This window comes from Crocodylus porosus, unplaced genomic scaffold (genome assembly GCF_001723895.1).
Source record: "Crocodylus porosus isolate Cpor-Errol unplaced genomic scaffold, CroPor_comp1, whole genome shotgun sequence".
In the NCBI taxonomy this organism is placed as follows: Eukaryota; Metazoa; Chordata; order Crocodylia; family Crocodylidae; genus Crocodylus; species Crocodylus porosus.
In genome coordinates this window covers 37,631,085-37,658,701 of record NW_017728910.1, presented here as the reverse complement: position 1 = coordinate 37,658,701, position 27,617 = coordinate 37,631,085, and the positions used below count along the sequence as shown (strand labels likewise).

At 39.2% G+C, this 27,617-nt stretch overlaps 1 protein-coding gene across 1 annotated transcript in view; it reads right to left on the bottom strand.

Annotated features, from left to right (window-relative positions):
• Positions 1-27,617, bottom strand: part of CUL3 (cullin 3) — a 92,362-nt gene that overhangs the window by 24,502 nt on the left and 40,243 nt on the right. Inside the window, exons 3-8 of the mRNA XM_019533059.1 lie at positions 22,064-22,177; positions 7,615-7,775; positions 6,132-6,246; positions 4,575-4,803; positions 3,295-3,440; positions 141-317 (exon numbers count right to left, since the gene is read on the bottom strand). Of these exons, the coding sequence (XP_019388604.1) occupies positions 141-317; positions 3,295-3,440; positions 4,575-4,803; positions 6,132-6,246; positions 7,615-7,775; positions 22,064-22,177 (942 nt within the window). The remainder of the gene's footprint in view (positions 1-140; positions 318-3,294; positions 3,441-4,574; positions 4,804-6,131; positions 6,247-7,614; positions 7,776-22,063; positions 22,178-27,617) is intronic.

Genomic DNA, 27,617 nt, shown 5'->3' with positions numbered 1-27,617 from the left:
AAGGACAGGGTAACACATCATCACAGACTGTCTAGATATACTTATCCTGCGTCAGAGCAAAGGAATGGACAAAATGACCACCTTTTGGCTCTGTCCCTTTCCATACGTATAAATGTATCCTGTTGAGAGTTTATACTTACTCCCTTGACTCCTTTTTTCAGCTTATCATCAATAAATAATGAGAGGTACTCTGGAGACCTAGAGTTGAGGTTGAGGAAATACTCAAAGTCACCCGCAATAGTTTGCTTGAAGAGACGGTCATTATTGAAAGATTCTTGAAGGAAGCGATCAAACCTACTCTTTAAATCCAGTAAACCCTTAAGAAAAAAAAGGGGAAAATTTTGTTTTTACAGGTATGCTATTGCAAGTAGTAAGGAAATTACACACCACACTGCATTTTAAGAAACATTAATTGAAGTCATATTCTATGAATTTAGCATTTATCTCCATATTTCCCAGTATTAATTCAGAAACCTTTTCCCCATTTTTAACAGTCTGGAGTGGCACAGATCAGTCTGTTGTTACACTAACTGCTTCAAATAAACCAACTAAACTATGTGCATTAACAGTGGAGTTATTAATCAAAAAGGAAAAAAAAGATTTTATGTACCAAGTTGATTTTATCCCCAAATTTACTAAGATGTATAGTCCAGAGATACAAGATGGAGCACAATAAATCTTAAAATCTACAGACATAGTTCCCATTATCTTGGTTACATATAGTTCTTACCAAGCTTCAAGGGGCATCATGATCAATAACAAACAAGATACTCATAGTTATGAGTATGTATTAATAAAGAAAAGAAAAGAAAATAATAAAACTAAGCACATGCAAGTACTAGATAATAGCTACTTCAGCCATTCACCCAAAGTCCAACTTGGATTAAATGCTTTTTTCTCAGTAAGCCAAAACCAAACATACATCAGTCCTTTTGTCAATATTAACACTATCATCTTAGCATAGAATAAATAAACAAAACAGTTTATAGATAGTCTAGAGCATTTCATATAAGGACTGGTGAATCTGTTCAGTTTATAATGTATAAACTAAAGAATTTATAAATGGATATTAGCCAAGTGATATTTTTCATATCTTATAAAACTCCAAAAAATATTGAACTCAGTTACTTAGAAGAAGCCATTGAAAAGTTATTCAATATAGTTGTATTTCTTCTCATTTCCCCAATTCACTTTAAGGAGTAATCCTTAGACAGGCTAATTAATGTATATTAGAGGATTTAAATTTAAAATTGATTCCACTAATCTCAGTTTACTAAAGTAAGTTTCAGTTTCACAGTGTGAACACCTGGCATTAATAGGAGAAACTGTTAGCACCTTGAATTACAATAGTATTTCAAATGTCCCTTTCAAAGTAATCACAAGAACAATTAAAGTCTAATCCCTTGGCAATGCTTTGGCAATCATCTCACCAATGATGCTGATATTGCAGAAGCAGAGCTGGACTGGAAAGCTGCTCGTTTCTTCTGAATACCATATTAGTCTTCTTGCTGCTGCTTACTTGAAAGAGATGAGGTGAACAGGCTGTGATAAAATCAGAGTGCCAAACTGGTATCTCGGGGGTTTAGGTTGTAGCTGTTGCTAGTCTAAGGACATAGGCAGACAAGGTTCTTCGGGTATCTCAGTTTATAAGGATTGATATTCTTCTCCTTCCATAGTGGAAGATACACTTCTTCAGGGGCTTGCTAGAATCTGATCATCAAATGCTGTCACACTTTCCGCACTTCAGCACCTTTATGGAATGATCTTGTTGCATATTCATAAGCCAAAGGTATTATCTGCTAATGCATATGCAGAACAGTTGTAAATCTTCGTCAGTTTCATGGCCTTAATACTTTTGTCTTTGTGGCAGCAAATTCTCAAGTTTTCTTTAAAGTAAAACTTAAAACTCTTTCTTTTATTCAGTTCATTTTCTGGGATACTTCCACAAGGTTTAACACAGTTGAAATAATTTCAAATTAATCCAAGCTTCTTGTATTTCTAGATCAAAGCTTTTGGCTTTTATTTTAAGCTAACATGACTCTCAAATTTTAATGTTCAAATGATCAAAAAGATTACACCTCCACTTACTCCTTTGCAGGTGTGATTATTTTTCTTCTTTTGAAGTTTGGTAAGAAAGTTGCATAAGCATTGCCAGTAAACAAATTCCTCAATCAATATGAATATTTTTATACTCAAATGGCTTCTTATAATAGTATCCTATTAGAACTAGGTTATCCAATTTATTACCAATTAACATCTTGCTATTAATACAACAATATTAGCAGGGCATTACATTAAAATGCCTGTACACCTATACAAGATATTTGCAACCGAACATTATAAAAGAATATTCATATACTCTCTTTAGGATACAGACTACACAAACATTTTCCCTTTAAAGTAGAAACATTGGATCATTAGAAATAATCCACATTTTCCTACCTATACAAGTTTTTCTCAAGATTAAATAACTGATTCATAAAGGCATACATTTTTGTAGGCAACTACCTACTGATGAACTGCAGTTTATGCAACTCCTAAGGTGCCACCCTGTCCCTATCTTCTGCCTGACTTCAGGCTAAGAAAACTAACCACCTCTGTTCAAGAGAAATGAGTACTTATTTAAACAAAAACAAGTTTTAGTGAGAACGCTTCCAGAATTCTTTTCATACATTTAAAACATTTCCCACTATGAAGACAACCAGAATTAGCTATCATGACAACATCTTTAAACTCCTAACAAAGTAAGAGTTGCTCTGCTGTTTGAGAAAATGCTTCTGTTGTTTTTTGTTGCAATCTTCAGTACTTTCACCTCGCAATCTACGATTAAAACTCCTGCCACGTGCACTATACAGGAAGAATATCATAACAACCAACATTCGGATACCTCTTACTAACATCAAAATCTAGTTCGTTAAAGCAAAACACAGGAACTATAAAGTGTATTTCAGAGTCTGAACAACTGGATTTTGATGTGACTGTTACTTTTTATATAGAATAGAAGCTTCCCTAGTGTTTTTTTAAGTTACCCTGAATATTTCACTTAATAAAAAACAGCAGTCCAAAACAAGAGATTAGTCTCCAAACCTATGTATGAAAAGAAGTTGTAAATATCTTCTTGAAATCAAAATTGTCACAAAACTTTAACAACTTGTAATTTAGGCTATCTGTAACCATTGTTCCATTGATTTGAAGGCTTATTGACTACATATAGCATCAATTAAACATCCTTGTAGTTAATGACTACTCTAAAATGCAGAGAAAAAGTGAGAAAAAAATATATATTTTATGTACCTGTATATAGTCAACGGGGTTCTTTCCTTCTCCTTCTTCAGATACTAGTGCTTTTCCTTGCTCTCTCAGATATGAGCTCATACACTCACACATTGTCTTCAGACCATTTGGCACACGGCTAAATAACTTGTACATGCAAGCAAGGTCTGGAAAAAAAAGGAATATTATTGATTTCAGCCAACACATATGTTTCATTTTCACTCATTCATTCAATCAGCACAAACAGACATGAACAAATTCTGGCTTAAGATTCATTTAACAATCTTCACAACAACAAAAGTCAAGATCTGCTGCAAGAACAAAACAGCATGGCATTAAAATTCACTAGACAAATGAGAAGTTCATGAATTCAGGGGGAAGATGTTATATATAAATTTTGTTCAGTAACACAGCCTTCAAAATGCCCAGCCTAAAGTTCAAAGTTAAAGTAAATGGGAAAATACTTTAAAATAGAAAGGACTAATGTAGTAAGTTTTGGGTCTTAGCTTAAAAAAAATAAATAAAAAAAAATCACTAAACTTCTTAGGAAACCTGAAAGTTAAAAATAATTCATGTTTGATAACAGCCCCAAGTGCAGGATTCTGCAGCACAATTGGTCAATAACCTATAAGTGAGTTAGCTCTTCATTTGCTCACTCTCTCCTGTGCCACCCCCCTCACCAAAGTTCAGAGCCTGGTGGCTTTCCTCCCTTCCAAATCAAGCAATATAAAATGGAGGCTCTTTTCCTTTATGTCCTTCATTTGCACATCAGGGCTAGGGACAGACATTCAAAAAACCAGAGCCTGAACTGATTCAACCTTTGCAGGCTAGTCGAAGGTAGAAGCAGTTTGTATAGAACAGCCTAGGCTGAACCGTTAGTAACAGCACAGACATGCGGGCACATGCTTGCAGTTGCTTACACCAAGAGCCAGAGGCGCTACAGCCACTTGTTCTCCATAGTGTAGTTTTTAGTCTCTTCCCTCGCTGAACTGATCAAGCAAGATCACTACAGAGTGAACAACTTTCTCAAGCAGTTCTCAAACTGTGGCTTATTGACCAGAAGTAGACTGGAGTTGGATGGTTCAGAAGCTACATATTTTGAAAACTACTTAAGAGAAGTGTGGGAGGCTGGCAAGTTGACAAGTGCCACTTATTATGCATTAGTACTTTTGTGAGAGTTGATTTGGTGCTTCTATACTTCCACTGAAATGTAAATATTAAGGGCTAAAGAAAATTGTAAGTATCACAAAAAAGCAAGCAATATCCTAAGTATTTTTGTTTTCAGTGTAATCCAGTCTTACCTTCTGTCTTTCCATTTTTCAGCATATGAACTAGCCCAGAGTTCTCCATTTCCACTATAGTCTTCATATGTTTGGAAATAAGCTCCCGCTCAACAACTTTCACAATTGGCTCTTCTGTTGATTTATCAAGGCAGTGCATCACCCGTTCTATTTCTTCATTAATTCTGGCTTCTACTTTCTTTATATATACTGAAGCACTGTTTTCAGCTAAAAATTTCTGACTTTCCATCTATGATGAAAAACAAATTAACACTTGAGAGATTTTTTTTCAAAATGAAGAAGCAAATGTGAAGTGTGCTTGGTATCAACCAAATAATTTAGAAATAAATTCTAATCACATCTGAAATGTCACAAGCCATCAAATAACTATACCTGTAACATCACAAAAAATATGCAAGTGTGCAAATATTTGTGCACCTGTTCACACAGTTCTATACATGACAGCATACACACAATTTCAAGAGGCACTAGCATCCAGTTTCCAAGAGTCAGTAGAACTAATCATGAGGCTAATGCATAAAACCCCAAAATAGCAACATCTAATTATGTCATACCATAGTTAAGGAAAAAAGGAGAAAAACAAAAGGTGGACAATTTTTCTGAACCTAGCTGGTGAACGTTTGAGGTAAAGGATCAACAGCCCATTTTATTTTCATTCTAGCTAATGTCAGTGAAAAATTTCTTAATTCATGTCAAATGGCTTTTATCTAAACAGGTCAATATCATTCTCCTTTGATGCTCAGCACAAGACAGGCAAGGAGTTTTTTTATTTGTTTTTTTAACCTGTTGTAAACCAATTCTTTAATTTTAATTTAGAAATTTTGTTCTATGAACAGTAAACACTTTATCCAGACTCAAGTTTAACTCCTGACTCTTCAATTTCACATCTCCTTTCCAATTTACATAATCCTAGTACTTAGTGTTTCTTTCTACACAAATTAAAAACATGCCTTCTTGCTTCAAACATGTTCAGAGACCTCTTACACTTTTCTACTTTATATCATGTGATAAAGATGACATTTTTATTATTAAATTTGTTAGCATCTCAATTTGGCTTTTTGGTTCCCCCATCTGACAGAAATGGAGGTGTAGGAACTTGCATTCAGTGAATGTACTTGACTATTTCAAATAAGGACATAAATGGTCTTGAATGCAGGATTAAGCCTCAATAACCATTCCTCCAAAATGCCAATCTTCCCCTGTAACTTTTCTTAACCTTTCTGAATTCATTATTCAAGGTTCCAATAAAAATACTGTTTGGTAAGATAATTATTTTTTCTTTCCTTTTACAGAAGTTATTTACATATATTTAGAGTTTATGAAACTAAAAACTCTCAATAAGCTTAAAACACTTGCATAACGTCAATGTTGTCAGATTAATCAAAGTTTTGTTTAGTCATGTGCAAACATGCTCTCCCTCCTCCTCCACCTCTATTTACCTATGTAACAATTAGTTAATATAGCTGTAGATCTCATCAACCCTTGCACCTTTTGGGCAACTACAAATGTATTAGCTACATTCCAAGCACAGTTATTGAAATGACAACAGCATTGTACCTGAAAGAATTCTGCAGACATCTCCAAAAATGGAGCCTCAAAGTCTTCTTCATAAACCGATCTTCCTTCAAGACCTAGAATCATTAACATCTGGCAAGCATTTCTTATTGCGCCTCTGCCAAAAGATGTTAACAACTTAGAGATTCATACATGCTCTTAAGACATAAAGTAAATAGGCAGAATAAGTTAATATAACTATGTAGAACACCATTGTAACAGGTGTGCTGTTTCTGTTCAGCACCTGACAGATTTTATTGTGAAATTTTTTAAAATGTAAAGGTGACCTAGAGCTCTCATTATATTCAAAAGAAAGTATGAACTAGGTGAACTAGGTCTCAACTGCAATAAATGATTCTAAAATTTGTTTACATTTGTATTACATGAATGCCACAGAACAGAACCGACAACCAAAAGTTTTTTTCTTTAAAAGCACGTTAAATTAAAAAGGTACCAACAAATAAAAAATGGAACAATTATTCTAAACTTGATTTTATCCTGGATGAGGCTCATTTAAAAGAATCCAATAGTTACAGCCATACTACTGTTCTAGCCCAATTACGGGAAAAAAAAAAAATCAGAAACACAAAATATGATTATGAGCACAAACACATCAAGAAAGTATAGGAGCATTGAGGATTCATTCATTCCAGGAAAATAAAACCCATTGTCTGCCAATAGAAAAGAATATCTGACTGTTGCCAAGCAATATCAGTCTCTCATAGATTGCCTTTGAAGCTACCCCAATCACACTACTGTACCCAAACTAGCATGAAATTTACATATCTCCACACCCAACAGCTATTCTGACATTGGAGAAGTACACAAAAAGCTGGCAAATTTCTCATTATTTTACCTACAACATCATGCATGTGGCAAGAATCTCACCATTTGCTAACATAGTAGAAAGGAACAAGAAACTGATTTAAAGGCTTAGAGAAACAAGAGAGATTAAAACTCTTGGAAAGAAAAAGTAGTTAAATAAGAGAAATCATATAAATCAAATCAGTAGATCCTAATACAAGAGTAAAATCAATGCACACAAAATAAGGAGAAATAAAAGCTAAGGCAAAGGCCAGAAATTGCCCAACCCCTAGACATTACAACAAGCTGCAGAGGCAAAGAAGTGGTAGGAAAGCCTTGAAAGAAAAAAAATCCCAGGTTAAATATAAAAGAATATTCACGTCTTTGCAGTTAAATCAAGTATATACTGTTGTGCAACAGCTTTTCTTAGTCACAAACCACCTAAAATTTACAAAGGTGGCTGGCTTAAACAGTTAAAGGAGCCACTCTGCCTGTTCAAAACCTGCACATCTTTCTAGCATAATACAGAACACCTTTAAAATATACTTGTGGTCAAATTGTAGATGTGACTGCTGGTTTGCAAAGCAACCTCTATTTACATCTATTTATGTTGCAAACACTACTTTCCATTCTATATCTAACAGACTAAGCAAAAGACAATAATAAGTTATAACTACTGTACCTGTCTACAACTTCTCCTTTTCGCTCTCTTGCGATCATATCCAACAGTGTCTGTCGAAGGTGATCCCTAATACAGCCATAACGTACAACTTGATCTCGAAAAATTATTAAGCCCAAATTGTAGACATTCTCCACATTATTTTGTTGTACATACACACGGTCCTACAGAGAAAAAATACACGTCAACGTAAATTTATGCTTAACAACTGTGAAATTTGAAATGCTCACTTTTCAAACCACAAGGAATCAATTATATCTCCCCTCCCAGTCACACAACTTATTTGATTTTCAAATATCTGATGTACACTGATAAAGTCTAGAGAACTCCACACCACACTATCATTATTAACAGGAACACATAATATGCTCAAGCCTGTGTCCTTTACAAACTTCAGTTGTTTATAGGAGGAAATCCATGGCTCCATTCCTGTCCCCAAGTAATTTAATGAATCCCCTCTAATGCTATTTCTATTAAAAGGAACAACTGTTTTATTTTCTTCCCCCAGCTACCAAAAGTGTTCCTACTATTTCTGTTGGACAGACTGTTTGTCACACCCAGCACTTACAGATGCAATTTCAAGAAATACTACTGGGCTAACAAAATAAAGAATGGTTCTTTAATTATTATCAGAGTTAGAGGAAAAACTGTTTACCATGAAACACACACATGAAAATGTTGAACTCAGACCAAAATCCTGCTTGATTTTCAACACAGAAAGGGGAAAAGGAAAGGGGAAAGGAAACCAGCCTTCAAGGACCATTTGTATTTAATTTTAAAGAAAGGACATTTTTCTTTAATAGCAACACAAATGTGTGTCTGTTCAGCTTAAAGCACAGGCCAAGTAGCTCGTACATCCACCAATCCTATCCAATAAGATAACAAAATCCTTAGGAAACAGTATTCCATATATTACACAGCCCAAAAACCATTCTTATGAGTTCACCTATCCATTTCTGCACTGATATGCACAGTTTGCCTGCAGGACATCATTCCTACCCAACTAACTTCTCTGTATAGAGGACAGGTTGAAATTCATTCATTTTTCCAGAAGCTCTTCACCTAGTATCAGAAAACTAATTCATCTTTGTCCAGCCTCCTTATGCAATCCAACTCACCCATGACTCTGCCTCTCTACATCAGCTTTCCCAGCTATATCAGAGGTCCTAGTTTTTTTGTAAAACTTTTTCTTGTACTTGTGTTCAGAGAATAGCTAAATAAAAGAAAGAAGAAAGGCCCAAAGAAACATGGAAGAGGACAGCACAGCTAAAGGAGGAAACAGGACAGACAACGTGAAAAAGGAAAAAGGTGAAAGAAAGGAGAGGAGATACTTTCTTGAAAGCTTCATATGCCACATAGCAAAAAGGACAAAGCAAGAAAGTAGGCATCCTTTTTCATAAGCATAAAAGTGCCTAGAAGAAAATGGAGAAAAAACAAGTTTCATCCCCTAACACAAAAATGTACCTCTTCTAAAAAGACACACAAGGTATGGACAATTAAAAAATAAAGCATTTTATATATCAAACTACTTAAGAAAAAGAGCAAGTTATCTTTAAAGAAAATTTAGTGTCTATCAGATGATGTCATTACAACCAAGAAAGCAAGTAATGTGCTGGCAGTACTAACCACTATTACAGTAGTTCAATAATAGAAGTACTGTTCTTGATGTGGCAGACACGTCCTATTGAGTAAACCTGATACTCCAGTGAATCCACAACAATATAACACCGAAGTCAGACAGCTCTATTATTGTTCTTGATGCTTCAGATAGACTTCCCACTGAGAATAATACTTTCTTTATTGGACACTCTTCCAAAGCAAACTGGAGAACAAAAGATGGTCCATGTAGAAACAGCTTCAACAGAGAAAGGTTCTAGGTAAGGGAGCAGCATTCATGTCTCAAGAAGAGCATCAACAGGTACTTCAAAGGATAAGAGAAACTCTCAAGCCATGGGTGAGGTTGGAGGTGGCAATTATTTACAAACTAGAATATTGCTAGCAGGTAGGTAGGTAAAAGTCAAGCGACCTACTCTAAAATTAAGAGTAATGATTTTCCTTGTTCTTCACAACAGTATATAAGGAGTGCTTGGGGACAAACTGTCCTCAGCCAATGTTGTTGTGCCAAACTTTTGGTCCTAAGTCCTAGGTTCGACCATAAAAACAAAGCAACAAGGCTCTTCCCGTGCTCCTACACCACATGCGTGAGCCTGATCTACGTATAATGGGAATTCCTGTGACCAGAAACCACGGTCTTCTACTTGGTAAATTTACTATGCCTGGTAGTGGCATCCTCAAGAACACTGTGCAGCGCTTGGGGTGGGCTGCCTCTGAGACTAAGGCTAGGGACAGAAGTCACACATAAACCAGTTTAAGTAATCAGAAGGTGGTTTAAACCTGTAATGGAAAAGAAGTTCAGTGCAAAATGGCTGAAACTGGTTTAAGATAAACCTGGTTGACTGTAGTATCAGACTTAATTGGCCTGGGTCAAACCGGTTAATGAAACTTCTGTCCCAGACCACTTCCCGGTTCAAGTTAAATCACAGTCTGCAGCATGCTTTCCAGCACTGGGCTGGAGTGGTGAGGGCTGGCTGGGGGGGGGGGGGAAGAAGGCAAGCCCAGCTGAGGATGAAGCCCAGTCTGCAGGGGGGGTAGGGCTGCCTCCTCAGGCAAACCCCAGTTGGGATCTGAATCCAGGGACAGGGGTTATACTGCCCTTTACCTGAGCATGGAGCTGCCCTGTGGAGTTACTTACTGCTGGCTGTGACTGTGGACTACAAATCCCAGGACCACCTGAAAGCAGGAAGAGGAAGTGATGGGCAACCTTGAGAGTCCTGCTCCTTTGGTTGTGGACTATGAATCCCAGAGACCTTGGGGGTAGCACGAAAAGTAAGCAAATACACAGCACAGGCTGTGTTTCAGTTAATAGTATTTTAGACAAAGAACTATTCTTGTTCAAGTTTTTATGAATTCAATGCTACTACCTCCACCTGCCCGCCCACCACACAGAACATGGGCTGAGGCCTGGCAGGCCAGCAGGGGGAAGTCTTTGGAGGGCCTTCTCTGTTCGGTCCCCTTTGGCAATGCCTGGCAGCTATGCTCTAGCATCCCTCAGCTTCTGGCTTGAGCCACTGAAGACATGAGACTGCATTGCCTGAATTAAAAATGAATGTGCGTTTATTTGCTAATCAATTTATCTCTGCAGTTTAGACTAACCTGCAAAGGCGGAATCAATTCAGCCTCAGACTTTTTAACTGTCTGTACTTAGCCTTGATGTGCAGCTATGTAGCTACTTCACACTGCTTAGTGGCAGGACCAATTGTCCTCAAGTCAGTTAGCCTAGACCAGAGATTTTGAAACATTTTGAGCTGAGCTCCCCTCTGAGTTACCGTTTTGTTCACGTGCCCCCCTCGGCCCCGAAGAGCAGTGCAGCCAGGCACAGGGCACCCCTCATGCTAGCAGCCATCACAGCTTGCCTGAGCTCGGCTGAGCAGGCTCCACCTACTATGGCTCCAGCGCCCCCTGCCTTGGCCTTGCTGAGACTCTAGGCTGCACACCCACTGGGGCTGGCTCCCAGAGGTGGGCTCCCTGCTCCTGCATCCCCTGTGAGGCTGTATAGGTGCTAACTCCTTGCAGACTTCTTGTCTGTGACCCACTACATTGCGCGCCCCCCCCCAAACATTCCTTCATGGCCCCCCAGGAGGACACACCCCCCAGTCTGAAAACTGCTGGCCTAGACACTTCTTCTGGTTAAGGAGGCAGCATGCCTAAGCAACACTTGTACTTTTGGGCCCAGCACAGTAAGTTTACTGTGTATAGAGTGTCAAGAAAATTCACATGGCTATCAATGCTGACTTAAACCAAGTTAACATGGAGAGCCACAGGCAGCAACCAGAGTGAAAGAAACACACATGCACTATCCTCTTAAAACAAGACAAAGCAGCTGCACTGCCTGAAAGGAACTGTTTCTTGCTCACAGTGCCTGCCTGAAGTTCCTAGAAGAAGTATGCTTACACCTGAAGACATGACTGCTATGCTGTTGGGCTTCTTAAGATGGATAGCAGCAGCAATGGAGGCATGGCAAGACTAACTTCTGCATGGTCTAACTCAGAGGCAGGAAATTATTTCAGGTTGAGGGCTGCTTAATGAGGTGGTGAGCTGTTGCGGGTCGCATGGATAGCCCCACCCCTTGATAGCTGCCCTGCCCCCTAGTCACCATCTTGGGACCAGAAGTCCCACCCCTAAACCCTGACCTTTCCCTTGACTCCCAGAAATACTGCTTTTGGAAAGGGGGAAGGAAAGGTTTGCCATCTTAGAACCAGAAAAAAACCCACAAATTATATGCTAACGGTCAAGCACCTATTGTAACAGATTTTAATTTTATTACAAAAAATATTTTTGTCATGATTTGTATTTGCATACAATATATAGAGGTGATTGCGTAACAACTCACCAATAAAATCTTAGTCTTGTATACCGTGGATATGTGTAGGTGTGTGGTGGGGTGTGTACGGGGGCTTGTAAGAGAGTGTGGCTGTGTGCAGGGGGGACATAGGATGTGGGTGTAAGGGATGGTGGGTGCCCACCTGAGCTCCGTGCTGCTGCCAGCTTCAGCCCCACACTCCAATGCAGCTGCAGCTTTGCCTCTGCCACTTCCTGACCTGCTCCCTGAAACCAGGGAAGCAGAGCAGGTTTTTGGGGGCTGCAGCAGTAGCCCTGACCAGAAGCTACATGCTGGCCGGGCCAAGCCCTTCTGCCTACAAGGGTGGGAGACGGGTGCAATAGGGTACATTTGGGGGCTGTATACATGTGGGTGGAAGGGCTGGGTGGGGCATAATTTGTTGGTGGGTGCCGCAGGCCGAATGAAAAAGTGCTTGGCAGGCCGCATCTGGGCCGTGGGCTGTATTTTGCCTGCCTCTGGTCTAGCTGCATGCAGCCATTAGCATGGATGTTTATACAACTTTAATGCCTATGCTGTTATTTTTGTATGTGCAAGCTAGAGGGGATATTTCATATGCAAGCCACAATAGCGCATTTAAATGTAGTTAGCACACACACACACACACCAAAAGGCATGTGAACTCCACACCACTCAAAACAAGGTTGCAGCTTATGCTTCACAATATTTTTAATTATTTGAATCTGCCTGCCCATTCAGTTTTTCAAGTAAGCAAAGATATTCTACAATTTGGCACTGGCTGCTAGAGTTGAGGTATGGAAATCAAAAGCAGTGCAATCAATTTACATACATTATAAGATACAGTATAGCTAAACATCTGAATTTCAGTGACAGACCTTGGAACGTGTCTTGTATGCTACTACTGCTTTTATAAAACAACAAGTCACAGAACCATGCTACACTAAAATGGACCCATACTGAATTCAGTTTGATGCCAAATAAGGAGGGCACTGATAAAAACAATAAAATGTTCTTTTAAAGCAGCCAGAATTCAAACCCACTAAAATCCTGTATTTTCAGACAGATTTTCAGCAGCAAATCAGATGCTATAACATGACTCTACAGCACCCATTTTTCCAAAGAGTGAACATTAGTATAAGACCGCAAGTATACTACCTGGGCACTACACCTTTGTAAAAAGATATTACTAAATAAAAAACAGATGTATTTGAAACGCATTAAAGTGGTAACACTTAAATGACATAGAAACGGTTCTACTACAATGTCTGCTTGCCCACAAGAACTAGGTGTATTTTTTCTCAGTTGTTAAGTTTACAATCTTCATGTTTTATTATAACATTTTGCACTACTTTTCAGGTTTTGTTTTGTTTTTAAGATGAAAGAGATTGATCTCACATGTTTATTTGCTTTACTGTAGAGCTAACAAAGATGTCAGTTGCAATGATAGTTTTATAATATGCATGCAGCTCCACTAAAACTGGAGCAGATTCATTCTATTTTAAAACTGTGGGTTTGAGTTCAAACCTGACATGATTTACTGACAGTTGCTTGAACTAACCCAGAAAGTATTTAAACAATTATTGCTAAATACAGTATTTATAAAAGTGATGCAACTCTGGTAGCTGCTTCCCAAGCACACCTGAAACAGTGATAGATAGAAAGAGGTAACCTGACCTGAATTTTTAACCACACTACAATTAATGCTTATTGGAAGACTGAAGTCATATGCTGCCACCTAAAGGTCCATTTTAGCTTTGTGTAGAATCAAAAAATACCTTTTCCAGTGCATACGCTCTGACAATGTGAAAAAGAAAAGAAAAGGAAAAATCTCTAAAACTGAAGTAGCTTGCCCTTGCATACAAACTTCTTACTACCATGAAAGAAAAATATCCAGGCAGTAGCTTTAACTTTTTAAGGGAAAGCTCCATATAATCCAGCCTTTCATATTAGAAGATACGCTTCACTTGTTAGTGTTCTTGGGAAAGGTAGGCAGGCTTTTGCAGGTCTTTAAAAGAAAACTATTGATCCATTTAGTTCAATGCATTCTTAAAACATACATATACATTTTTTTAATTTAAAAGAATGTAAGTACTACCTTCAGTACTGCTACTATTGGAAACAAAACTATCCTCTTGTAGAAATCGAACAGATAGAAATCTATTAGGTTCGACAAGGGAAAAGGCTATTGAAAAAGAGGAAGATAATTAAGTTCTGTTTGGCAGAGTCCACATCTTTTAGTATTAAGAACAGTCAAAAACTGCATTGAAAAGTTTCACAAAATAACACAAGTGCCTATTAGTACTATGCAAGTTTATTACATAGATTCAACTGGACATTCAAATTTCTTTTTGGCACTTTTGTTTCATATACATCTGAAACAAAGGCTTCAACCCTTCCTAATGCATAGAAACTTGAGGTAGCTGTCTCTCTCTTCTCAAGGTTAAATGGAGATGACAAGACAGACTGAACACTTACCTGATCCTTCATACTGCATTAGCACCTAATGACTGCACTCAAGAAGCAAGGTATTGCTGATCTGTGCACATTCTGTATATAATAAAAAAAGAATGTGTATTCCCAATAAGCTTGCAACTGAAAGACCTATCAGTTCTCAAGTATTCATATCAATGATACAGCCATTACTGGCATAAAATTAATCTTGGGGACCTTTTCAAGACATTGAAGACTGGCAGCTAATTCAGTCATGTCACCTAAAAGATCACAGATTCTTAGTCTAAAACCAAAATAAATTATTAGATTCACCCCACTTGCTTATCACAGGGCCAGCATATCACCCTGTATAGTTAACTTCCGTAGTGCACCCAAGAACTTAATTTGACAAAGGTACTTTTTCAAAAGAAGGCAGTTTAATCTGAAGGTGTCAAGAGAATTCACCAATACCCTCAGCAGTTCAGTCCAGTAATTTGTACCTTATTTCTCTGAATGCATCTAGCTTCAGCTAATAGCCACTGGTCCTTCCTATACCTTTCATCATTAGATTAAAGAATCATTCATTACTCTCCTGTGAAGATTCTTCTCTACTGTAATTAACTCATCCCTCAGTCTTCTTTTTGAGAAGATAAGGAGGTTGAGATCCTTAAGGATCTCCACAAAAGGGTAAGCATGCTACACATTTGTAAGCCAGTGGTTCCCAACCTTTTTAAACAGCAGACCGGAAGTGACTGTGGACCAGCTGGTCACTTCTGGACTTCCGGTTTGGCAGCCAACCCTCCTACGGACTGGCAGCCAACCCTTCGCAGTCTGGAGGTTGGGAACCTCTGATGTAGGCAGCCAGACCTGTAAGCTCCTCAGTGAACAGATGCATTTCACATGGACCATTTCCCACCAAAGCAAGTCTTAATTATTTCCCTGGCATTGTATTAGTTATTAACTATCAGTCTAAGATTGCCTCTGCTGAGTGAGCGTCAAAAGGAAGAAAGAATACTAAGTATCAAGAAAAACTAAATGAACAGTACTAGCATTAACAAAACAACCAACAGTCCAAGAAGCTGACAACATGCAAAACATCATGCAAATAGACAGGAAGAGGGAAGAAGTGACAAGAAAAATGATGAGAGAGCAGACCATATGGTGCGTGCTGTTCTATAATCTAAACCAGTGGTGCCCAACCTTCCAGCTGTGCAGGCCAGATAAGTGATGTGGGGGTCACACAACGAGTCTGAGTCCACGCAGGGTCAGTAAATGGGGTCTGTCCGCAGGTGTCATTCTGTGCACTGGCTCAACCTTATGCACCCAAATACAGCCACAGAGTGCCAGGACAGGGCTATGTTATTCAGCCCACATGACTCCCCCACTGGTCCAGAAATTGGCAGCAGGGGAGTGGCAATTAATGCTGCCACTGTTCTCCGGCCAAACCATTGACATGTGCGGAGCCCTCTGGGTCAAATAATACTGCTCTACAGGTTGGATCAGAACCACAGGCTGGAGGCTGAGCACCACTGGTCTAAACTAGTGGTGATCAACCTATAAGCCTGTAGGGGCAGATCCAGCTTGTAGAGCCATGTCATCTGACCCAGAGGCTCCCCCAAAGCCTGGTGGGCACCCCTCTGGGAGATGAGGTAATTAACACTGCCACCACTCTCCTGCCACAAAATGTCTGGGCCTATGGGGAGCCCTGCAGGCCAGTAACATGGCCTCATAACAGATCAGACTGGTACGCAGAGCCAGTCAGCAGCCCAGATCCAGTGCACAGATAGATGCAAAACCTCACTACCATGAACAACAGCGTGAAGGAGTACTCTTCTGAATACATCAACATCAATCTTCACGAACACTGAAGCCACAATTCTACTTCTACATCACTCTTTCACAGAAGCTGTATGGCACAGTGACCGGTCGGTTTAAAGAAATTTGGTTTTCCCATGGCTGCACTGGTTTGTAGTTGATGGATTTTTCTCTCTAAAGCTGTTAATATTGCACTGTTCCCAAGCATTACTAAATTTGAATTGTATACAGATAAAATGAATTTACTGTCAACCAGTATAATGTAGTAAGTACCACATTTACCCAGTCTGCATGAGGGAAAAAAAGCCCCTCATTTGATGATCGTATACAAGGAAAGATAACAGCCTATCATTAAACTGCTGTCAAAAACAACACGGGCTCAGAAATAGAAAGCGACTAGGAAGTTTATTAAAATACAGCCACTACTGAGCATGCCTATAAAACATATGACCCATAAGGGGTAAACATGCTGATGGGAACCTACAATAAGGACAGATTGGTACAGTTCACCTGAATGAGACATAGTAGTGCCCAGTGTATGCAGTTCCCCTCAGTGCTGACTTAAGTCATAGTGAGCCACTACATGGGATATATTTCACCTTTCTCTTCTCTCCCATAGCTAAGCTGCACCTTGCCCCCCCAGCCTTTATTTCCAGTGGTTCCTGTTTCTTAGCCAGCCCTAAATGGCTGGAAAATATCACAAAAACAGGGCCCCAAACAGTTCACTGAGAATCCCTCTGTTGTCCCCTGTCTCAGCCTGCTGTATATGACGAATGTGGCCCTGCCCTCCTCAAGGCAGAGCTAGACTAGGTTGCCCAGCACCTCATCTGCATATAAATTTTGGAGGATCCTGGGAGGATCACAACACAAACATCCAGTTCCAGTCATGAGTGCTGCTTAAAACTATGTTCATGGAGTACCCGTACTAAAACTGCAGCAGTTCTGCCCAAACTAAGCCTCTAGGTACCTGTTGCAATTTGCTTATATACAAGTTTTGACCCTTCCTTTGAAAAAGCTGGCGGTGGAAGGGCAGAAAGCAAGGGGACCCCCCAAATTTATTTTCCCTGCTGTAGCAGAGGGAGGGGGACAAATTCAAGGCAGACTTCCAATAGCTAGATTCTATACCTTGAAAATTATGACAGATTTATAAATTTTCTATATAGAATTTAATTATTGCGGCAGTCGTCTTATATTTAGAGTCATCTTATATTTGAGTAATTACAGCTGTGTCTGAACAAAAGTTCGTTGCTAAAGCTTTTAACTTTTAGTAGCTCCTGAGCCAACTAGGTCATCTTTGTGGCTTCTTCAAACTATCATCCATCTTGGTTTTACATGTTAAATTACATTGATAACTAAGCAAAGCACTTGCTTAATCAACCAATGATGTTGACTGTGTAGGGGATAATAACCTATCTTGTCTTATTGCATGGGCTTTTATGTTGAACTAGAATCCTTTTAGCTTTAGCAAGTGGTTAGCTGTGTTAACTTTCAGTCAGGCCATATTAGCATAAGTAAGAGTCAGGGCAGTAGTGTAAAGGGACTAAGTCACACGTGAGAGAAACATCTTGAAAAGGCTAGCCAGCCCTAGGACATCAAATCTTGATTAAGGGTTCATGTCAGTGCATTCTAGCTGACCAACAGGATGACAAATGAGCACCTCGTCTCTGACCATAGTTGTTGAAGTTTCTATCAAATAATGTAGCAAGCCTTTGCTTGAGGAGGGGGAATAATAAGGGGCTCAGTGCTCTGAGATGCACTCCTCTGGCTGAGGTTCCTTTGCTGAGGTTCTCACCTGCAGGTGTAATGAAGATCCAATGCCTCTTAGAACTTCAGTCTGAATTTGGGCAAGACTTCCCCCTAACAGTCTAGCAAACTGTTAGTAATTCTTAAAATTTTAAGAATCTAAGCTGTAAGACTGCATATTTCTGTTTGAATCATAAAAGGATATCTAGATACATAGTGCACTGTTATCTATTTGCTAGCAATATTAATAATTGGAAATCCTAAAGTTTGCTTCTACATGTACTTGACTGAAAAACTGATTTTACGTAAGAATAGGAACTATCAAGACAGAACCCCAGGCATCCAAATCTACTGTAGGGGTCAACAACTGGCAGGTATTGCACAGGGTATAATTTCAGATACATGTGAAAAATTACACTAATTATTACATCTACAGATATCACGCAGATCGACATTTCCTTATTCTGTCAAAAAACTGGTATTCCCATCTTATTATGAACTGCATGTAACAGCAATAGATTAATCTTTCTGCTCTCTTATCCAATTAGTAATTTATGCCTTAGAGTAAAAGCTTTTCTGTTATTCCTGTTGCCAAGACAAAATTTGAGAGTGATCTTTAACTTCAGCTGATCTGTGCAGACTTATTTATTCTCCTTAAATTTACTGACACATTAGTGAATCTTGATATAATCTACATTAAATTAATACCCAAGGTGAACATGATACATTCCTTTTCCTTTTATTTCTATATTTGGGTCCCACCTTTTGGCACTGATTCTTTCATTCTTGCTGATCTACTGTAGGTAAAGAGACAGAATGGTGCAGCAGAATGTTGGACGAAGCTTCAAGTGTATTATTTACACTAGGCATGCAACGCACCTTTGTCTCAAAGCCTAATCTGCAAAATGAAAATTACTCTTTCCCAGCTAATTTGCAGATGGGCTGAGTATTAATTAATATTTGCACAGAATCTTGGAAATATAAAGTACAACATACTGCTATTTCATTCTCTGACTAATCCAGTGGCTGACCTGGTATTTCATTACTGTTTTTGTTTTGTTTTTTAGACACTAGTTGCTTAAAGTTTTATTACAGAATTAAAGTTCCATACACCAAAATATGTATGATTAGTCATAACTTTTGTTCACTTGTAGAAGCATCTGTATTCATCCTCACTAGCACTGTTATTCTAAATACTGACCCATTGGCCCAGCCTACTGAAACTCACCACTAAAACATGAATGTTCAATACCATCACAAATTTTGAATGAAGACTGTAATTTCTTCCTGGTTGTGACTTAACAGTTTTGTAACCATTACTGCAAAAAGCACTTTGTTAAAAAGCAAACGTTACTAAAAAATAAATCTTGTAAGCAGGTTAGCAGTACTGCCCAGAAAAATCAATATAAATGACACAAAATTCAAACCTTCACACAGTTTTGTAACACACATTGTTGCACACAATACAGAAGAAACAGACATTTTGGAATAGAAATTATGTTGTACCCAAAAGAATATTAGGCACTTTAGATATTCAATACCAACTTTTCTGCACTGACCAGTGTCAAGCTTAAATGCCGAATTAAAAAGTTACTTAAAATGAAAGCGTTTTCAGTCTCCTACTCTCCATTCAATACTTTTTAGTCAGCTAAATTAAAAAGGTTATCACTAATAAGGCAAAAAGCAGTTGACCCAAGTACCCCCCTCTAGTCCAGCACCGTCTGGTGACAAACTACGCCAGTGGTCTCCAACCTTTTTATGGTGAAGATTGTTTTTTGTAAGTAAAGAGCACCCCAGGATTTACCGCCCTGGCTCCCCAACCCCTGGATGAGCCGCCTGGGCTCTGACCCCAGTCACCCAGCCCAGTCCAGGCAGCAGGAAGCATGGCTCAGCCCAGCCACATGCATTCTGCTGCTACCAATCATGCAGCCTCTGACAGACTGAGATTGACTCTCAGAGGCTCCATGATAGACTGGTTGGTGACCACTGAACCACGCCATTTTCCAAAAGCATGTTCTTCTACCTCTTCACCAAGAAGTTAGACTTCCTTCCTGGGAGTTCAAACACAAGCCTTCAACCAAGACCTTAGTTACTGACCAATTGAAATGGACTACTCCACAAATCCAAAAAGGTCTCCATTATCCAAATTAAAAGATCATCTTTGTTAGCTAGTGGATACAGAAGATTCCTTAGGACAGCCTCCTATCAGATGGTTTCAATATGTTCACATATGTATTCTAACGGCTGTCCCTGTTCCACAGCAAAACAATGTATTGAAGTTGGGCTACGCTCAGCATTATCCAAAATAAGACTTAACATTTTGCTTAATTACAACCTGTTTTCTTTAAACTCAGCTAGCACACAAAGGCTAGAGACAGACATTACACATAAATCAGATTAAGTGATCAGAAACCAGTTTAAACCTGTAACAGAAGAGATGTTCAGTGCACATAAACCGGTTTTAAAAATGACTGAAACTGGTTTGATATAAACTTTGTTCAATGTAGTGTCAGAATACTGATATTTAACTGATTTGGGTCAAACTGGTTTATGCCTGTCCCAGACTCCTTACTGGTTGAAGTTAAATCAGACTCCTATAGCTTCCCAGTTGCTTTGCAACTCTGGGTGGGGCTCTGCTCACTGTTCCAGCCCAGCAGGACTGCCCCTCCCCTCTCCTCCCTGGCTGGAGCTCTGGCAGAGACTGCAGGTACAGCAGCATCTGCCTGGCTTCCTCCTACTCCCCTCCCTCTTACTGTCCCATGCTCCCTCCTCCTCTGCCTTACACAGACACCTCAATATTAGCTAGCATATCACATGCTGGCTACGGTCCGTGCTGTGGGAAATGAGGCAGACAGGACAGTGCTGCTTAGGGCTTTTTGGAGCTAATCAACAGGTAGCTGGTAATGTCCCTCCATTCCTTCTTTGGAACAAGTTGTTTAAGAAGAGCTTGAAATAATGAGAGATCCTTTTGTTTTGCTGACAGGGTGATAAATACTCCCTGCTGTGTAACTAAATCCCTGATTGGCCCCATTGCTGACTAGCAAGGGGATGGACCCCTCCCTAATCAGACCATTCCGCCAGGGCCTTGCCACGCTCCGCCCCCTGAGCTCAGCACTGTGCAAGGGAAGGGAGGGCTGCTCTAGTGCTCCTCCCACACCAGCTTCTAGCCTGAGCCACTGAAGGCATGTTCCCGCATGTTTTTTTTCAGTCCAGAGGGGATGTCTGTAGGGTTACAAACTGATTCAGCCTAGGCAGGTTAGACTAACCTGCAAACATTGAATCAATTCAGGCTCAGGTTTGAATGTCTATCCCATGCCATATAGTCAGAGGAGACTTAACTACATGGAGAATGTGAAAAGAGAACCACCATCAGGTTTTGTGCTACAGCGAAATAAACACATCAAAAAGTCAAATCAAAATAGTGCTTGTGTCCTCCTCTAACTTTGCAATTGGTGGTAATCTAATCCAACTGAGTCAGAAAAGGTATATTTTTGACAATTTCTAAACCACTCAGTTACCAAGCCAAACTTAGAGGTGATAAAGACATGATTTCATAGTGGATTCTGGCTGCAGCACAACCTGACTTAGATGTATGTTGAATACTGACACGTACCAAGTAACAAGCAGCAGTTACATAAAAAGTTGAAAATATCATGCAACATTTTAGGATAGGATACTCGATTACCTATGAAAAGGAAATATTCTTCTCTTTGGCACTGAGAAAAAAAATCAGAATTGACTGCTTAGCCATACACAAAAATAAGCCAGATATGTTAAAACAATTACTTTTTCTTTTGTTTGGCTTTGGAAAGCCTTTTCACTGCAGAAGCACAGGGTGACAGCAAAACACATTTTCAATCATTTCTTTTCTGCCACTGTCTTTTCTATGTAGGTTTTATTAGCTTATCATTGAGATCAAGTATTTATCTTAAAAAGCAGATTACTGCTCGTGTTTTATTTATCACCTTCTCAATAGCCCCCGTGATGTACAAGAAATTAGAAGTTTACCTTATGCATTGCAAAAAATATAATATTGCAATTACGCACCATATACATCAGAATGTCTCTAATCATCACCATAGCTGTCTGATGATCATTCCATGCTTGGTTTAGTGTTTGAAGAAAGTTGTTATTCAATGAATTTAACACATCTTCTCGCACCTGTAACAGAACAGAAAGATACTAGCATATTACCCATCAGTTCTTGCTATTTAGCTTGAGGTCTCAAAAGTTCCATTTCAAATCTAAAGTTCGCTGCTCTCTACAGATCTGCTGTGCCACTCTCTCAAGTATCGCAGATACTAAGAGCTAGACACTTGTTGAGTTTACATATCAGCAGAGGTAGATTCTCAGTGCCATTGCTAGAATCAGACCAGAGATTACTAACAGTATCTGCTTCCAAGATATTGTCTGAATTCTCAGAGTAAGAATAAAGTAACTTATTTTTAATACCAAGTATTTTTCTTTTATTTATTTCTGAACTGACACTTATTTAATGTCAGAACTGAGTGACTATCATTGTTCTGTTGATATTCACTGCAAACAAAATTGACTGCTTCATTTCTGTAGGATTAATCCTTAATACAAATAAAAACTATGCAAGTACACTTTAGATCAATTATTTAACTATTCAATAAATACAAGAAAAAGGACATTTTTCTAACCCAAGACATCGACACACAAAATACTACTAGTTAATGTATAAAAGATACTTATTGCCAACAGAAACATGTTAATGTGCATCAACCCAAAACACCAGAAAATGCTCTAAAATAGTAGTATTGAAAACAAGTTTAGATGGAACAAACAACTTGGCAAGTCTAGAAGGGCAGGTTTCAGAGACGATACCAGGGGCTGGCAAAAAAAAAAAAAAAGAAAGAAAAAAAAATGAAAAGAGCATTCTATAAGTAAGAGAGGCTACCTCAGACCAGAGCTTTGCAGTCACATATCCCAGTGATTAGCTTGCAGCCAAATTGGAATGTTGAGAGCTGTTGATCTGCAGCTTTTATTTTGAAGGATAATTCTTCTCTGATCAGGTGAAGCTTATTGCTAGTTTTGTGCAGCTGATTATAGTGGCACCTTTTGAAATAAAAGTTGCAGCAAACTGGAGCATATCAGTGGTCCCACAGTGCTGTTTGTTGCAGCTATGTGTCCACCCAGTTCACAAACCTTTATTTTGATGCAGAAGGTTGGAACTATATCGTATTTATTGCAGCAGGGATCTTACACAAAGAAACCACAGTCCAGGCTCTCTCACTGGTTTTTGTTTTTTGGTTTGTTTTTTTTTTTTTTTTTTGGGGGGGGGGAGAGGAGTTCCCCATGTACTAGTACAACTTTGTAATGTTTGGGTATTTAAATGCCAAATAAAAACTTACCAGTCCAACATCACAAATTCTTCCATGGGTTTATCCATATTTTGGGCTCAGGTGTGATGCATTTTAAGTATACCTCCTTGTTTAAGATACTGTTTCTGCCCTTTCCTCTAGTCCAGCTGTCAGCAACCTTTTTGGACTGGGAGCTGGAGTGACCCAGTTTGGGTCAGTGATGGCTAGGCAGATGCAGAGCTGCAGGTCATAGGATGCTGACCCCGGTCCAGCTCTATTACTAGTCAGAATCCTCTCCTTTCCTAAAAAGAAAGCTAGTCTGTGTTGGGATATGGTCAAGTACCCCTTATCCATAGGCTAGCAATTAAAATCCAGCTCTATACACTGTTTCAAGTAAAAATCATAAGAAATGCTAAACTGAAAAAAGGAAGAGAGGTGTTAAGTATATGGACAGTCCCTGGCCAAATTAGATGTTTTATAATGCATTACTAATTATCCACATAAAGTAACACAATCTGTAAACTAGTTAAAGATGGAGTTGTTTTTATACCCTGTAGGCATTTTGCATTTCCCCCCCTCTTTTTCCTTTTTTATTATAAAAGCAACTATACTCCATAAATAGCATGCCTATTGCTAAACAGAGACCAAAAGCCTTTGGACAGGGAAGTAAAAAAGATGCACTGCTGGGAGAACTACATAATTAAAAATTGACACATGGGTTTTTATTTTTAAAATGCTGGCTTTACTGGCTCAGACACAGGCAACAAAGGCACTGAATTTCCTTGGCTAAAGTTAATATCTGTATATTCCAAGTGTGTATAACAACTGCTGAAGATTTCATGTAGTTTCTTTATTTGGGAACAGTCTGAAGACTCAAAAGAACTCCAGGTTTAAGCTTACTATTTAAATCCTTTTCCAAATAATTATCCTCTTGTAGCATCAAGATTGATAGTATATGCAGTATCCATCCGTGAATATGTTTTCCTGTAGTCCCCCCGCACCCTATTACACTCGAGATGAAGTTGCTGGAACAAAAAGGCCCTGCTAGGACAAACTTCTTGTTATTTTTGTTAAACAACTCTCTAATTTTCTTTCTCCCATAACACCTTTTATTCTCAGATGCGACTATTTGATCAGCTTGGTGATCTAAGGTCTGGCGCACAGGGGTCCAAGGACCCAAAGATACTGGCTCCTACTCTAACAGTCTAGATAAACGAAAGTACTTTAAATCCCAACAACACGCACTTCACACTGAGTGAAGTACTTTATGTAGACATTTGTCTTGGGTGCGAATACATTGATAACTGTACTCTGAAAACCAGGATTAGCATCTTGCAAGAATAGCCTCATGAAAAGGTGTCACATCTACACCTTTTTTATGAAAGGCCAATAATTAAACAGTTTTATTCAACAGCTAGATGTTCCCAGTTATGGGAAGATAGTAATACGCCATCAGAAAAGTCTGTATTTCCTGTTAACTAAGGATTTGGAATGTTTCTAGAAGTACAGCCCATATAAAGATGGTTTTAAGAGAGTGCAAAAAAGATGATTAAATGTTTCCACCTTATTTACTAATAAATACTACTTCTTCCCCTTAAGACCATTATTAAGACCACCATAATTTTGATTTAGACCACAGGAATCTGTAGTCACTTTATAGCCCTGCTCACAATACAACACAAATCAATGGCTTGGAGTTGTATTTCATTTCATCTACCATGATGACCAGGGGCTTGTCTACACAGATATTCTACACATCTTATATTATGAAGACTTTGACAGACTTTTGGAATAGGAAAGACCCATTCTTTGGATGGCCAATAGACAAGACAACTCCTTCCATAATTATCTGCCTAACATGCCCAAGTGTGGCAGCCCCCATACAGATAGCCCTGAACACCTAGCCAATACCCCTAACTAAAATTAAGCTGACAGCAATACTGTAGAAGTCAGCAAAAATATCACTACAATAAATTGCTAGTATGGCATCTTTTGATCGAAACCTGATTTTTTAAATCATTATTACCAGTGTTGGACATTGCCACATTGGACAAATGTGAGCTAGACCCCTTTGCAAGTTTTATCCTCTCTCCTGCTGAGTTGCAAGTTTCCTATACATGCTCAAAATGCAGCTATAGCTGACAGAAATGTAAATTAGCTTCCCAATGCAAACTCCTGCCGACCCCTGCCAACCAGACTGCCCCACCCCCAACATGTACATTTCCTCAGTTCTCTCTCCTGACCTCCTTACAAAGTCAACCACTAGCCCAGATGTGTGTTCAAAAAGGTGTCCTCCTCACTGCAGTCAGCTTGCCCATTTCCTTCCCGCCCCAGTGCCAGCCCCATCCCACAATGCCACATGGTCACCAACCAACTGCATGACATTCAAAAAGAATACTTTATTATGGAAATGAGTTTATTGACAGTGAAACACCCAATAGTTCTATTATACAGTACATAGCACATTTTAATCATGAAGGAAGTTAAGTCAGTACATCAGTGCATGTTTGTTACCGATACAAATCTTAGTGAGGCATTTTTGTAATAGTACAAATCTCAGACTTTTTTTTAACACCAAAAAACTCTTAGGAAAGCATTTACAAAGATATAAAATAAGCCAAAGACTTTAATGCATTTTTTTCAGTCTATTAAAAACTATATTGCTGCAATAAGCAAACTAGACATGGTATTTACAAGGCACTTGCAGTTATCTCCCCAAATACCTGAAAGTCCTTGTAAAACAGCGATGGTGGAACAAGCTTTGAGCACATCTGCACGGAATTTTAAATTGATTTTTAGACAAAAGTGCTTTAGTAAGGCTCTAATGTTGCAAAGCAGAGCTGGTTTTTCCCTGGTTTCCAAATAAGTAACTATATCATTCCAGCCACAAAGAAGTAACTGACTGAAATAATGAACTAACAACCTTCAAAAGCAAATTCCATCAAGGCTGCTACTCACCTTGAGCCTCCTCTTGCTTTGGCACACCAGTGCTTACACTACTGCCTCAGGGTTCACCAACCCCTCTTCTACAGCCTCTGGAGAGCTCCAGTCAAGAGTAATCGTTCATTTCTAGTACACAGCAGCTCCCATCCCGACAGCAGAACAGCCCACTATGGAGTATTGTATTTAGTTTTGGGCCCCCCACTACAGAAAGGATGTGGAAAAATTGGTGTCTCTCCAGCAGAGGGCAACAAAAATGATGAGGGGACTAGGACACATGACTTCTGACAGGCCAAGGGAACTTGTTTTATTTAATCTGCAGAAGAGAAGACAGAGGGGATTTAATAGCAGCCTTCAACTACCTGAAGGGAGGCTCAAAAGAGGATGGAGCTATGTTGTTGTCAATGGTGGCAGATGACAGAACAAGGAGCAATGGTCTGAAGTTGCAGCAAGGGAAGTTTAGGTTAGATATTAGGAAGAATTTTCTCACCAGGAGGGTAGTAAAACACTGGAACAGGTTACCCAGAGAGGTGGTGGACTCTCCATCCTTGGAGGTTTTTAAGACCTGGCTAGACAAAGCTTTGGCTGGGACCATCTACATGGGGATAGTCCTGCTTTGAGCAAAGGGTTGGAATAAGATGACCTCCTGAAGTCCCTTCCAACTTAATTTTTTACGTTTCTATGATCAGCATCCCCACGCTTCAAAATGGCAGTGGGGGCACTTGAACTAAAGCTTGAATGAGCTTTAGTTCAAGTGCCCCTGCTGCCATTTCGAAGTGTGGGGACACTGATACATGATGCTAATTAGACCGGCTGTTGGAGGTGGAATAATTAAAGCACCCCCCCTAGAACACATGTAAAAGTGAGGATTAGGCCAGGCACATAATCTAAAACTTCGTATCTTTTCCAAAAATAGGCATGCAAAGCATCACTGTATTGTGTCCCTAAAGCAAGACAATTATTTTGGCTGGAGGGCTGCTTAAGGAGTTTTGGTGAGCTGTCAAGGGCTGCAAGGGTACCCCCCCGGTTGCCATCTTGGGACTGGAGGTCCCACCCTCAACATCCGAAGTTTGCCACTGAAAGTCCCTCTCCTTGCCCCTGGAAGTACTCCTTCTGGGAAGGGAGTTTGCCATCTTGGAACCAAAAAACCCCCCAAACAAATTATATACTACAAATCAAACATTTGTAATAATATTTTTAAATTTTATTTCAAAAACTTTTTTTGTCCCGATTCGTATGCATTTGTGCTGTATATATAAATGTGACTGCATAATAGCTCAAAATAAAGATTTACTCTTGGATATTGTGTGTGAGGGTATTGAGTTTGTGAGGGGCTG